Source organism: Dermochelys coriacea, chromosome 1, assembly GCF_009764565.3.
Source record: "Dermochelys coriacea isolate rDerCor1 chromosome 1, rDerCor1.pri.v4, whole genome shotgun sequence".
Lineage (NCBI taxonomy): Eukaryota > Metazoa > Chordata > Testudines > Dermochelyidae > Dermochelys > Dermochelys coriacea.
In genome coordinates this window covers 179,132,803-179,148,578 of record NC_050068.2, presented here as the reverse complement: position 1 = coordinate 179,148,578, position 15,776 = coordinate 179,132,803, and the positions used below count along the sequence as shown (strand labels likewise).

General features: G+C 39.4%; 1 protein-coding gene across 8 annotated transcripts in view; it reads left to right on the top strand.

The window, feature by feature from the left end:
- ROBO1 (roundabout guidance receptor 1) overlaps positions 1 to 15,776 on the top strand; it is a 1,032,116-nt gene that overhangs the window by 949,479 nt on the left and 66,861 nt on the right. For all 8 annotated transcript variants that reach the window (XM_038413136.2, XM_038413109.2, XM_043509586.1 and 5 more), the window contains 6 exons: positions 973 to 1,054; positions 1,209 to 1,377; positions 1,473 to 1,639; positions 8,079 to 8,200; positions 10,572 to 10,803; positions 12,134 to 12,255. In XM_038413136.2, coding sequence (XP_038269064.1) covers positions 973 to 1,054; positions 1,209 to 1,377; positions 1,473 to 1,639; positions 8,079 to 8,200; positions 10,572 to 10,803; positions 12,134 to 12,255 — 894 coding nt within the window. The remainder of the gene's footprint in view (positions 1 to 972; positions 1,055 to 1,208; positions 1,378 to 1,472; positions 1,640 to 8,078; positions 8,201 to 10,571; positions 10,804 to 12,133; positions 12,256 to 15,776) is intronic.

The following is a 15,776-nucleotide window of genomic DNA, read 5'->3' as shown; positions in this document are numbered from 1 at the left end:
AAAATATTTAAAGTGGTTAATCAGCTCTATGTGGATGACTTCCTTGGGGAATTGGAGCAGGATACCTGGTCAATATTTCTGTTCATTCCAGACAAGTTGTATGATGACTTAAAATATTGTACTGCTCTAGAACATCTGTGGTTACCTGTAGACTCTTTGCGCCTTGGTAAATCAGTAATAAAATAAAATAATTTGTAAGACTTCTCACAGAGCAGTGTGCTACTTGATGATGTCATGATTACCTGGTCACAGGAAACACCACTGTGCCAATGCAGAATTGAACCTCTGACCTTTCGTTTCTGAGTATTGTGCGTATTTTTTGTTTTTTTGTTTTTTGGTGCTGATAGTTGAGTATAGTCTCATTTATTTGACCATAACTCTTTTGAATTGTGATTAAGTCACAGGTGGACAAATAATCCACTGTTCAGATTTGGATTATAATAGTATATGGGGATCCTTGTATTTGGTCTGCCACAGAATAAAATTCACTGTCGTCCAGAGAGCCCAACCTGTACATGGCCCGGTGAACTACGTAAACCCTGTTTTAAGGTTGAAATTTACTCCTGAGGTCCTGCATAAATCTCTAAGCACCACTTAAGTGGGAGTTTAAGTAGTGCATAGCCCTTGTGTGGGGCTTTCTGGGTTTATTTCTCCCCATGGACTTTAGTGGGAGTTTGGCAGGGTAAGGAGTGATTTAGTGATTTGGCTGGCAGTTTCGTTCATTACAGAATGAAAATTAATACATTAAAAAGTGTTGGCATTTTTCTATGCCTTTAAATAGAATGGAAGAAGTATGTACAGATTCTCACTTAGCAGTGTGTGAAGGCCTGCCTTCTAACATGAGAAGTTTCTGGTAGGGAAATTCTAATGTATTTATCCATATTCTTGGTGATATACAGATTTGTAATTACTTTTCCTGCCCAGGGAGTGCCTGATTGTTCCAAATATTTATTTTCCTCTCTCCCCATTCAGCTCGGTGACACTGGCCGGTACACCTGCATTGCTTCAACTCCAAGTGGCGAAGCAACCTGGAGTGCTTATATTGAGGTCCAAGGTAAATCAATCAGGTTTTCTCTGCTTGACTGAAAATCAGAAATTAACATGCAACTTTTATCTAACTTGGTAATAAATTGATAATGCAGATGTGAACATCGTTGAACCCCTACCTACTTTCTATCCATACTTAGCTATTTGTCCCTTTTTGTTAGAATTTGGAGTTCCAGTGCAACCGCCAAGACCGACTGACCCAAACTTGATTCCTAGTGCACCCTCAAAACCTGAAGTTACAGATGTCAGCAGAAATACAGTAACACTGTCATGGCAACCTAATTTGAATTCAGGTGCAACTCCAACGTCTTATATAATAGAGGCCTTCAGGTATTAGGATTCTCATGTGATCTGCTTGTATTTACAGTTTATATGTGGTTCAATTAGCATACTCTAACCTGCTGTTGTGTGTGTTTTATCCTTAGCCATGCATCTGGTAGCAGTTGGCAAACTGTAGCAGAAAACGTGAAAACTGAAAGTTTTGCAGTTAAAGGGCTGAAACCTAATGCAATTTACCTCTTCCTTGTGAGGGCAGCTAACGCGTATGGACTTAGTGATCCTAGCCAGATATCTGACCCAGTGAAAACTCAAGGTAAACCTATTTACTGAAGCATTTAGGCCCCACAGTGTCTGTAATGATATATTACAGAGCAATGTTAGATGTGGTGATTATATTTATGCTAACTTTAAAATGATGTCTAAAAGTCACTGCATCTACTAGATAGTAAACTTACATTGCTCAGAAGCTGCATTTTATTTAAAGGCTACTTGAAAAGGTTATCACATTGACATAAGGGAACCCTAATAATTTTTATACAAATATAGTTACACCTAATTGAGTGACCTGTCTTAGCAGCATTGTTAGTCTTTGGCTTTGTGAAGTTTTCACACAAACCCCCAAATTCTGTGGAAATTTCATAATTTTCATATTATCAATTTAAAAGGTGAATCAAGCTGTGGTTATAATTCACAGAGAGAGAGCATGTAGTATTATGTGCTGTATGTTGTATTGGGGAAGCAGAGAAATTAAAAATTTGGAGGATCCAGGATACCACTTCATAAATAAAGTGTAATCCTCAGCAGAGAGAGAAGAGAGACTTCAATAAAGCCACAACCTCTATACTGAAGCAGATGGAATTAGTGTCCCCACACTACTATAATAACATTGCATAAATATGAGGAAGGAATCATCTGAAATACAAACACTATTCCTCGGGCAGATAGAAGTCATGGGCTCAGTAATATAATTATAATAAATTGTAATAAATTTAGATTAATATAGAAAACAAATGAAGTTGTGACACAGCACGTAGGCACTGTGCAGTTAGAACTGTGCATTCATGTGCTTCCAATCTGATAACTTTACTGAATTCACGAGAATCAAAGATTGAGAAAATAACACAGATGTGAAAAACTTTTGAAGGTGAACCAGTGCAGATGGGGAAGTTCTTAATCTGAGGGCCAGTCTACCTCTAAACTCACAACACTAGTTGTCACATAGGCAAATTACCCGTTTGCCATCAGATGTTATAAAACATTCCTGAGAAAATGCACATGCATAAATCTAACACAATATGCTATTTATGCTAAAAGCAAAATTCTCTCTCCGCGTCACCATATTATATGAGTGCCTTTCAAGTATTTACTTCTGAGGGAATTCTGTGCCAAAAAAATAAAAATTATGCACACAATAATTATAGCCTAAGGCTCTGGAGGGAGTTTGGGTGCAGGAGGCGGTTTGGGGTGCAGGCTCTGGGAGGGAGTTTGGGTGCTGGGTGCAGGCACTGGGCTGGGGCAGGGGGTTGAGGTGCAAAAGGGGATTTGGGGTGCAGGTTCTGGGAGAGAGTTTGGATGTGGGAGGGGTGTGGGCTTTGGGAGGGAGTTTGGGCTCTGGGCTGGTGCAGGGGAGGAGGGGGTTTGGAGTATTGGGTGTGGGAGGGAGTTTGGGTGCTGGGTGTGGGCTCTGGGCTGGGGCAAGGGGTTGGAGTGCATGAGGGACCCTGAATTTGCTGGAGCCCGGGCACTATGAGCCCATACAAGTCACCACCCCTGCTAACCCTGTGTGCCTCCCCCATGCCTCGCCTCTGTTTGGGGAGCAATCCCCCCCAAAAAACTGCATATATGGTCGCCACCCTTCCTCCCCCCAGCATGGCTTCCCTTTGCTTCTCTGCTATTTTCTGTGGGGAAAAGCAGGAAATGTGCAGTGGTGCCATTTTCTGTGGGCATGCCATCCTGCAGAATCCCCCCAGGAGTAAAGATTTGTGTCTCTAGCCTGCCTCGTGCATAATAAAAAGACACCCCCTCAATGGTGATCATGCAGGCATGCAGGTCCAGCCCCTTTCCCCATCTCAGAGGCTGCTCCAGGCATGCTGGAACAGAAGCACTGCCTGAGCTGCTGGAGATGAGGCGCGTGTCCCCCGGCAGATCTTTTTTTGAATTTTTCTGTGTGGGGGTACAGAAAAATACGGGCCATAGGAATTCTATGCCCCCTCGCATCAGTGCAGAATCCCCCCTGGAGTAAGTATTTCAGAAGAGAATTAACAATGATAAACTCTCAATTTCTTACTAACCAGCCTACAGGAGAATTAGTTTTATTAGTTTACTATGTGTGTGCGCGTGAGGACATGCATTGTTGTCTGTGAGTATATCTACACTGAAATTAGAGGTGTGACTGCAGAATGCGAAGACATACCTGAGCTAGCTTTGATCCAGCTAGCTCAGATAATACCTGTGAAGCTGCAGTAGCATGGGCTAGCTGCTGTAGTGCATGTCCCAAGTCCCAGTAAGTTTTATACAATCCATGCTACTGACCATGCTGCCACAGCTTTGCTTCTATTGTTATCTGAGCAGCTAGATCAAAGCTGCTACATGTGCTGCAGTCACACCTCTGATTGCAGTGTAGACATACCCTGTGTGAAGAAGTTCCTGAGGGAAAGCAAATCAAAGAAATGAGTTTTACATTTAATTCAGATTGGTTGAGTTTTGGTCATTCTCTTGTGAGAATTAATTACACAATTTGGCTCAAGCTCCTGAGAAAGTTCCATCTTCTGTACCCACAAGCTTCCCCTGTTGGTTGACGGTTTCATTGTTCCAGTAGAACATAACCATCATGGGAGATCCTGGTCACAGAGGGAAAGATGGTCTCTCAAATAGTTAGGGCTAATCCCATGGATGGGTGTAAATAACAAGACCGAGACCTTGAAGTGATTTCTGTGTTCTATGGGAAGTCAATGTAGGGGCAATTCACTGGAGTTTCGTCAATATGGCAAGCTGTGCTGCTATGCAGGCAGGCTGCTGTGTTCTATACCAGTTCAAGTTTTTCAGGATTTGTGGCTTCAATCTTAAATCTGAGTTGTTATATCAAGCCTGAAACTCCCAAATGCATATATCACTGGGGCCTAGTGTGCTGCTTATAAAATGAGACAAAATAATCTGGTTAATTGAAGATGGAAGTGGATGTTTTTTGCTTTCATGGCTATTTGGATCTCTAGTAGAACTGAAAAAGAAAAGGAGTACTTGTGGCACCTTTTCTTTTTGTGAATACAGACTAACACGGCTGCTACTCTGAAACCTAGTAGAACTGAGGAGATCAAAATGGCATTAAACCTGTATGCCAAATTAACAATCTCAGGGCATATGTCCTCAGTTGTGGGAAATGTTATAAAAGAGGCTAGTTCTTGAAAGCATTTCCCTCTTCCTCCCAGTATCACCTCAATCTCACATCAATTCCTCTCAAGCCAGAATAAGTCAAAATTGACTTCTGGTCATAGAGGCTGATTGTTTTCTTGTGCTAAATATAGTTCAAATGTGGCAATCCCCTTCTCCCCCTCTCACTTGGCCATTGCCGTTTTAGTATTAGTAAAGTCTGAACAATGTGCTTGGATCTGTTCAGATACAGAATATTAACAGTCTTTGCTCTGGAAAGCTGAAAGTTGAAACAAGAAAGAAAGATAAGCTGTACTGAGTAGTTCAAAGGTGTAGTTCAGAGGTATGAATGACAAGGTTTGTCATTTATTGTATTTGCCATTTATTATATTGTTGGTCATTCAACTATTGTGCCATCTTCGGATTAGGGTGCTAATTATTAAGATGTCTCTCCCTTTAAGCTCCAGGCAAAAGGATGGTCAGATATTTACACAAATCCAAGTTGCAGAAGTTACTGTCTTTAAGAGTATCAGAAGGAGGAAAAGATGGATTTGTGGACAATTTGGCGGAATTTTTTTCATATGGATACAGTAGCTGCACAATGGTGTATTTATTTTAAACAGTCTTCATGGCTAAGCAGACAGATTTGTCACCCACTGGGTTGCACATAGGCCACACACTGATTATTTATTTTTGAAATAATCCCACACTCTTGTGAATATGTTGGAGAAGCTGTATGACAAATTGCCAGGTGGCATAGCTCTTACAGTCTCAAATGCAACGGGTCCTACTGAAAGACGAACTGTCAGGTTGGAGGGAGGTTACCAGTGGAGTTCCTCAGGGATCGGTTTTGGGACCAATCTTATTTAATCTTTTTATTACTGACCTTGGCACAAAAAGTGGGAGTGTGCTAATAAAGTTTGCAGATGATACAAAGCTGGGAGGTATTGCCAATTTGGAGAAGGATCGGGATATTATACAGGAGGATCTGGATGACCTTGTAAACTGGAGTAATAGTAATAAGATGAAATTTAATAGTGAGAAGTGTAAGGTTATGCATTTAGGGATTAATAACAAGAATTTTAGCTATAAGTTGGGGACGCATCAATTAGAAGTAACGGAAGAGGAGAAGGACCTTGGAGTATTGGTTGATCATAGGATGACTATGAGCTGCCAATGTGATATGGCTGTGAAAAAAGCTAATGCGGTTTTGGGATGCATCAGGAGAGGCATTTCCAGTAGGGATAAGGAGGTTTTAGTACCGTTATACAAGGCACTGGTGAGACCTCACCTAGAATACTGTGTGCAGTTCTGGTCTCCCATGTTTAAAAAGGATGAATTCAAACTGGAGCAGGTGCAGAGAAGGGCTACTAGGATGATCCGAGGAATGGAAAACTTGTCTTATGAAAGGAGACTTAAAGAGCTTGGCTTGTTTAGCCTAACTAAAAGAAGGTTGAGGGGAGATATGATTGCTCTCTCTAAATATATCAGAGGGATAAATACAGGAGAGGGAGAGGAATTATTTAACCTCAGCACCAATGTGGACACAAGAACAAATGGGTATAAACTGGCCACCAGGAAGTTTAGACTTGAAATTAGATGAAGGTTTCTAACCATCAGAGGAGTGAAGTTTTGGAATAGCCTTCCAAGGGAAGCAGTGGGGGCAAAAGATCTATCTGGCTTTAAGATTCTACTCGATAAGTTTATGGAGGAGATGGTATGATGGGATAATGGGATTTTGGTAATTAATTGATCTTTAAATATTCAGGGTAAATAGGCCAAATCCCCTGAGATGGGATATTAGATGGATGGGATCTGAGTTACTATAGAAAATTCTTTCCTGGGTATCTGGCTGGTGAATCTTGCCCATATGCTCAGGGTTTAGCTGATTGCCATATTTTGGGTCGGGAAGGAATTTTCCTCCAGGGCAGATTGGAGAGGCCCTGGAGGTTTTTCGCCTTCCTCTGTAGCACGGGGCATGGGTGACTTGAGGGAGGCTTCTCTGCTCCTTGAAGTCTTTGAACCATGATTTAAGGACTTCAATAGCTCAGACATGGGTGAAGTTTTTCATAGGAGTGGGTGGGTGAGATTCTGTGGCCTGCGCTGTGCAGAGGTCGGACTAGATGATCAGAATGGTCCCTTCTGACCTTAGTATCTATGAATCTATGTGGACTTTGTTGCTGGAAGAATTTGTTCACATGCTAGTAACTTCATACATATATAGATAGATAATTTCTTAATTTGATGGTCAGTGAATTATTTAAAATACATTGGGTAATGGGCTGGAAATATAAACATCTCCTCAAAAATTACACTTTTTCATGTGTCCCCTTCATATTTTATATAAGCATTTTCCATAGGGAGGTCATCAACATTCTGTCGCTCTCACTCCTTAGATGGACTACCCACCTGCAACAAACTTATGGATCTGGCTTTGTTGCAGGCATGGATATCAGCACTTTTCATTTCATGTGAATTTCCGAGCTTGAGATTTTCTCTGTTGCCAACATAGTTTTTGAGTATTATGAAATGAAAAAAAGGGAAATTATGAAATGAATATAAAAATACTGTACTCTGATATCCATGGTACACATACACTTCCGATATCATGGTGATGAATGCACTATAAATGTATACATATGGGGAGAGTCATTTCTTTTCAGCCCAAGATGCTTTTTGAGAGCTGTACATGGAAAACATCCTCACCCCATTGTACCAGCTCAAATGATAGAACACATCAAATGGAATTCCTCTTTTCATATGTATGAATAATTCTTTCAACAATAAGAGACCAGTATTGGATTTGCAAATATCAAGGGAAACAGAGGGCAACTGCGCTTTGGCCCTGCTCACTGAAGGCTCCTGCCCTTGGAAGTCCTTGTATCTGTGTGGTTCATTTCCCCTCATTTAATTACTATACTACAGTTAATAGGTAATTAAAAAACAACAACACTTGCTAGAGTGCTACTGAATTTATTTTTAGACACACCTGCTCTTCTGCCCCTCCTTGATTGTTTCCTGGTTTCTGTGGTGTTTGGAGTATGCTGTAGGAGATTCCCTTTCCCTGCAGGAAAGGGAGATTTGCATGATCAGAGGTGATGCTACTGCTGTAATTTACCATAGTTATCCCTGACCTTGTTTGTTCTTTTTACTCCTTGCTCCCAACCCACTTACCCACCCACCCATTTCTTCCCTCTCCCCACATTGCTTCCACTGAAAAAGCAGATTGGTTTTGGCCAGTTTGCTGTGAAAACGCTTCACGTAGTTCTATTTCCTGCACATTTGGGCTCTTCTAGCGGGTACTGTGATTAAGCCTATTTGTCAATCAAGTTATGTACTTGGAAGACTAAATTCAGTTATAAGAATGAGTTCTTACATTGTTCCAGATGTTCCACCTACAAGCCAGGGTGTGGATCACAAACAGGTCCAGAGAGAGCTTGGGGATGTGGTTCTGCATCTTCACAACCCCACTATCCTTTCTTCTTCCTCAATTGAAGTTCATTGGACAGTAAGTAAAAATTATAAAATGGGAGGTGGGTTTAGGGTAGGGAGAAAGGGAACTTTTATTTAAATCCCAATACTCTACCATACTGTTGATGGTGGAGTTAAACTATATCAAGAAGCTATGAAAATAGCTTGCTGTTGTACATGAAAATCATTTCATGGGTATTGACACTTACAGCACTCCCCTGACTGTGCCTGTCTTAATCAGAACCTAGATTATCTTTTCATTCTACAAAGAGTGCTATGCCATATCAATGGTGCTCAGCATCCTTTGTCAGGAAGTGAAGGGACTGATCCAAAGTCAAGTTCATGAGAGCCATTCCATTGCATTCAGTGAGAGGTGCATCAGGCCCTAAGTCATGTTTGAGATAACACAATAGCTCCTCAGCCTATCAACCAGAGTTGCAGGAAGTACTAACAAAATAGACCCTGGTATGTGGTAGTTGCCATGCCCACCCACCCCATATCAGATATTGAGAAATGCACTTCCTCCCACAGCACAGCAATTACTAACTTAAAAGTGAGCACACATGCTGTGGGAAAGAAAAAACACAATGGGATCAATCACATTGGTCAGTAGCAGTTAGGTCAGAAGTATGGAGCTTATGGTGGAAGAGGAGGAAAAACAGGGCAAGAAAAGAAAAAGATACTTTAGGAGTCCCCAAGGGAAAGTGGTAGGAAGAGATACAGAGGAGGGACAAGGAGAGAGAATGAGAAGATTGGGGGCTTAGAAAAATTGAAGGAATACAGGGAAATAAATTGTGACATGAAGGGGATGGATGAGGAGAAAGGAAAAAAGAAAGAAAGAGAGTACAGTATGAGAAAGGAATAAGTCTATTCAAGGAAAGATATAAGACAATGTAAATAAACGAACGGCTATTTTAAGCAATATCAACTAGCTGGTCAGGAAAACAGAGGGGCAACTCCACTAGTGGAGACAATTAATCTCAAGGGAATGGAACTGCCATGTGTGCTCCCTTCTGAGTCAACATATTGACAGGCATGATAATGAAGTGATCACAAGATGCTACAGCTAGCATGTCGTAACTTTGTAAAGAAAGCATTTTACATAGTCAAGAACTGTAAAGAAACTGACTGCTGTGATGCCCAGTATCTATTGTGAAACCTGCACTAAGGACCACCTGCAGCAGGCAATCTCCTGTTTCAGCTGACGACTTAAAAAAATCACCAAGTTTCCAAGCATAATTTTGTTTGACCTTTAGTTATAGAACAAACTTTTCCAGGCAGCCAATTTTTTTGGTCTCTTGGGTGGTCTCTGACTGCAATTTCAAAGATTAAGCATTACTTCAATTTTAGCGAGCAGCCATTCATCAGTCAGTTATTTAAAACAAAATATGTTGCTTGGGTATTACATTGCAAACAAACAGGTTTATTATGTCACCAGATAAAATAGTTTAAATGGGACCAATCTGAATGTTTTTGAGTAGACATTTTTATTTTCAAATTTGCCTGTACATCAGAAATCATTTATCAAAGTCAGTGACTAAAATATACTGAAAGCTGCACAAGACACCGATTCTATTAGGTAACCTCCTGTCTCAAGTATCCCCAAATATATTGACCATGGTTCTTATTTACACTAAGGCCTTTGTACACTGCCAAGTGACATAAATTGGTTTTACTGCAAATGACAATCCAGTCAACTGAGTGCAGTTTTGATCCACCTTTATTGGTAGCTTCCTTCCTTTAAAAAGCTGATTTTTATTGGCCCTGTTGGTGACTGCTTAAAACAGCACCAGTTCTACAGCACAGTAGCCCCCTGCTGAGTCACTGAGTATGGAGGAAGTGCTTGGATTTATCTGGCCTTTGACAGAGTCAAGCATAATCATCAGAATGTAGATAGTGCCAGTTGGCTGCCCTTTAAAATCCACTTTGTCCAGAAGGAAGCGGGGAGGAAGCAAGGGTTATTTTGTGCAATCTGGGAGGCTTCCACTCCTTAGGAAGGTTGACCTGTTTCTTTGTTTGATTTCTATATTCATCATCTGAACTATTAAAATACATACCCCAATCCTTCAAACAGATCCACCTAGGCAAACCCCTTTCCTGCTTGGAGCCCCATGGCATCGGGGTTATTCTTTTTACAAAATATAGAACATGATTCACCATTTTGTTATCCCTTCATTGATGTCAGTGCCATTATACTATCTTAGAAATGTATTAATGCAGTGGTGAGTAAGGCCCATAATTTGCTGTAATTCCCAGGAATTTTTATCTGGTTCAGTAGCATTGTTTACTTTGGATAAAATAAATGGATAGTTATTAGTATTTTGCATAATTCTACAGGCAGTGTTATGGTTTGTATTTATTAAACAGTCCATTAGGCATTCACTAACGTGTTTCTACTGTTCTGCTAGGTGGACCAGCAATCCCAGTATATTCAGGGATATAAAATTCTGTACCGGCCTACCACTGCATCCCACGGTGAATCTGAATGGTTAATTTTTGAAGTGAGAACACCAACCAAAAATAGCATCATCATTCCAGATCTGAAGAAAGGTGTAAACTATGAAATCAAGGCCCGCCCTTTTTTTAACGAGTTTCAAGGAGCAGATAGCGAAGTGAAATTTGCAAAAACCCTAGAAGAAGGCAAGTACCAGAAAGTCTGTCTTCATCTTTTCTTTTTGAAGGAGTATTCCGGCCGGTTTCTCTATGATACGTTCATTATTTGATTTTGTTTGAAGTGCATGTTGGACTGATCATTATGTGACTTGTTTGGTGGCACAGAAGTAAATATTTAAAACTTTGCATGTGAGAGAGGCATGTGCAGAAATCCTCTCCAGCACATAAAAGGGAAATGTGTTTTTTTTATCTCCAGTGCAGTGTGTTCTCCTCCTTGCTGAGTTCATGGTCTGGTCACAAGTGACTTGTATCAAATTCAAACACATACTTATCACTATCTAAAATAAGTAGCAGATACCACAGAAATCATCAAAGTATTGTAGCTGAAGGAAGGAAACCACATTTTTAGGGTGCTTGTATATCTGGATCCATCACTGGTACAAAATGAAAAGATGATGAGTGAGAGCAACAAATACATTGGGCTAAATTATGCATCCTCCTCTGTGCACGTGCTAGAAAGAGGGTAGGGTTCACAAAGCCATTTCCCTCACCATAGCATTTTTACTTGCAAGGTCAAACATAATCAAAATGCCTCAGAGTAGACATTTCAGTGCATTGGTGGGGCCCAGACCTGCACCATACATTCTGGCTGCACTAGTTGAACAGATGACCCTCACTGCCTTCCCCCTAGGCCTCTGAAGCAGCCTCAAAAGAGCAGCACCTGAACCCAGAACATCTTAGGATGACTCTACTAGACCCAAAAAAAAAGGAATCTTCTCATTGAAAGTACCTACAAATAACAGGAGTTTAAGAAGTACATATTTTATTTTTTTTTACAAAAAAGGAGAAACTAAAGCTCAGGGAAATCAAAGCCAACATTTTTGAAAACATCCACTCTTTGGTGCCTACATTTTGAGTGTCCAACTTTTCACACCAACAGCCTGTTTTTTCTAAAGTGATGAGCACCCAAAGGTCTTTGTTAGGTTAATTTGAGTGCTCAGAAGTTCTGAAAGGAAGGACCTACATGTCTTAGGTTAGGCACCAAAAATTAGTAGAATCTTTTTAACATTTTGATCTCAGTATTGAGTCAAGGTGACAAAGTGAGTCTGTTGCGGAGCCAGTAATGGAACCCAGGATCCCAACACCTCTTCACATCATAAGACCATATTTTCTCTCTCACGTCCATTTACCTTGACAGACAGAAACATTCTTAATGGTGAAATTATGATTACATTTGTGTAGTGCAGAATGGGCCATTTATGTATCAAGCACTAGCTACAGCTTGTTAAAAAGCATTTGGCAACATTGTATTAGAAATACAATACCAAATTAACCATCTGGTTCTTCCCGCAAACAGCTCCTAGTGCTCCACCTCAAAGTGTTTCAGTGACTAAGAATGATGGAAATGGGACAGCAATTGTGGTTACCTGGCAGCCACCCCCTGAGGATACCCAGAATGGAATGGTCCAAGAATATAAGGTGACATGCAGAGTTCTTATTCACTGCAAACTATTGGCATGCTATTGATGGATAAATTGTTCGTGGATATTTGGCTCCATCTACTGGTAAAAATCAAAAGCATGTGGAATCAAAAAATATTTCTCTGTTTATATTTTTTATAGTATCATTTGTTTAGGAATTCTATCTACTCTGTGGCATCTTTACATGTACAAAAGGAATTAAAACTTCCTACTAATTTGAATGGGAAGATGGTAGTGCAGGAAATTAAAGAAAAGGTCAAAATTCATAATTAAAATAAGCAATTTCATGTCTATGCTATAACATGAGAATTGCATACACAAAACACTAAGAAAAATGTACTAGTTTAAGAACCATTTTTGATCAAAACAGGGTTTTTGGGGAAATAAATTGGTCTAATCATTTCAAAGACTTCAACATAATTTATTATGTAACATTCTGAGTAAAGTGTACTATTCTATTCATCTGGGATAGTTAAAAACATGGAAAAGCTTTCCATCTAAAGAGAGTTAGTGTAAGATTAAATATATGTATAGTAATTTTTCTTTGTTTTTTTACAAATCTATCTTTGCATTCTAGCTTTCATTATACTGTATATATTTTTAACATATTAAAGTTCAGTATTCACTTTTTATTATTTAAGGCCTCTGTAGCAACATACTGTTTTTATCTTAGAGTAATTTAAATTGTGAATAAATTACATAAAAAAGAAATGAAGCTAAAATTGCCTAAGCAAGGCTGAGATGTTGTAAGTGTCTAGTCATGGATTTCAAGGTTGTTTTACAGCCACTAGTGTCAGGATGGTTTGCTCTAGTGTGTAGTAAATTGGCATTGTTGAGAGAGATTTTTAAATCAGAATGTTTTAGCCTTTTTTTTTAAAGATAAAATACCATAGTGTAGGCATTTATTCCTAAGCATCAAAACTCATTCCACTCATTTCTTTCTTTACCCTGTAGAAAAGAAAAAAGAGTGGAGATCACTTAGCTTCATGCTCAATTTAAAATAATAAAATGTCTTTCAGAACCTGATTGACTGGTACAAAATCATTTTGTGGCTTAGTTTCAGATGTAATTGAAAAAATATTCACAAAGGAAGTTTTATTTAAAGGCAGTTAGACCTTGAACTAAAGAGATGGAATTATTCACCCACCAGAAACTGTATTAAAAGAATGTTAGGGTTGTGAGGACAAAACAATAAAAGAGAGGAAATTCACATTTGAGTGTGGAATATGCTATACAGTGTCTGCTAGCATCTGGGGACAATAGGTTGCAGTGAGCTATGAGTAGGAATCTCTTAGTGCCTATGCAGCTGTGGGGCTGCCACTGTTTTTCAGTGTGGTTCAGTGGATAATTTTCCCTATGGATAGAAAACAGGCATCATGAAAGCATGCATAATTATATTTTCTGTTTAAAAAAACAAAAACAACTATTCAATGTTAGGAACAAATAACCCAAAAAAAACCCCTGAAATTCAAATCCCTTTTTTTAATACAAAAAGGAATTAATGATTATTCTATCATGTTATTTTCTTAACAAGTGGATTCTCTTTATTTTTTTAAAACAATTAAAACCCAGGCTGGCTAACACCTTGCACACTAAGTTTTAGAATGGAGAAAATGTGAATGTATTAATAGATTATAATGGAAAGGATGACACAGCTACAGCTACAGAAGTATGAATAGCACTTTACAAAAAACAATATTCAAATGAGGCTAGAGTCCATTCTGTCACACCTCTGGCATAAAGTTACAGGGCTGCTTACAAAGCTTTTCATTTTCTTTTTCCGTGATGCATCTGTTCAGGAGTGGCTTCCCTTTTGTTTCCTTAACAAGCATCTTCTATCTGTTCAGACTTCCCTATATCGATTGTATAATGGATCATTATCATATACTGTAGTCACTTCTATGTAAAGATTGTGAGAAATTAAGCAGAAAACAAATTTAAATCATAACTATTTATTGCCCAGCATACTTTTTAATTCCTTAGTGTCACTTCCTTCTTGCTAGTTATATTCTGGTTGTTTGTGGGTTGTGGGGGATGTTAAGCTACATATTCTGTGTGTGTTGTGGCACAAGAGGTTGTGACTGCTCTTGTGAAGGCTGCATAACTGTTCCCTTTCCAAATCCCTATATTGATTTATTAATAGCTTTCTAAAACATGCACTCTTATCATTTTCATAACATCATTCTATAACTTTTCTGCAGGTTTTATGGATCATTGTCTAGAATTTAATGGCACTAATAATAATGATATCATATATTTAGTACTCATTTGTAAAAAGTGAGTGCTTATCCTATGCTCTGGACATTCCTTGACACATTTCACAATTATGTTTATTAAAATGGATTACTCCATTTACCCCTTATCTTCCCACAGTAATCATATATAATAATCCAGCAAAATATCTTCCAGTTCTTTATGATTTCCCATAAGAGTCCTCTGAACCCCTTACATCTAGGGTGAAGACATGTGTCTTGCAGCATGCTCACAAAGCCAATGTACTAGGAATATTTGTGAGTTCAAAACTGAGGGTGGCCCCCTCACAGAACGTGCTGTGCTAGTTGATTAGATCTCCCTTGTTGGGGTTCCAGCTCAGGCTGATCTCAAATGCAGAAGACTGGCACAGGGAGAGTGAAGCAGTCTTTCAGATAACAAGATTTTAAACTAGTTATAGGTCAAGACCACAACCTTAAATTCTACCCTGTATTTAATAGGTAGCCAGTGTGGATCCAAAAGTACTGGTATCATGTGTTCCTAGAAGGACCTACCTCATAACAAACAAGCTGTTGAATTCTGCACCATTTTTGATTTTGAGGTAGATTGAAAGAGTAGCTGCATGTAGAGCTCATTGCAATAGCTTGATCTGGAGGTGACAAAGACAGTTGCAAGTTCAGATTACAAAAGTAACGCAACCTCCTGGAAGTACATATTGAGAAATAGGTGATCTAACAGTAAGTGCTATTGGCTACCTGCTCTTTTAATACCAATTGGGAGTCCATCCAGCCTCCTCAGTTGTGCATCTACTCACAAATGGTGACCAAGCCCCTTGAATCAGAGGGGGCAACATTATCTCCTGTCTCATCCAGTTGTTTTCCCCTAACCAGCCAATATCACCTGAGTCTTCTCCAGATTGAGTCTCAGCCCCCTAGCTTTTACCTGTGCCACATTTTCATTGTGACCTAACTCTTAGTTAAAAATGGCGTGTGCCACATTCTCATTGTGACCTAACTCTAGTTAAAAATGGGGTGTCACTGCATCAGCCCCAGCCCCTGCATCCAATCCCTGTTTGGTTTACTATAACTTTTATTGCTTCCAGCATGAATACCTGTCCTCAGGGAAAAGTATGAATTCATGCAAATACAAATTTCCCCGAACATGTCTCTGAACAAAACCTAGCCTGACCAATTATTCATGAAAAAGAGAGTTGCAAATACCATCAAATTTAATTCCCTTGTTTTAGTCATACTGAATGATTGAGAGTTCTTTCTCTCTCTTCCATTATTTGTGGAGTGCAACAAATGC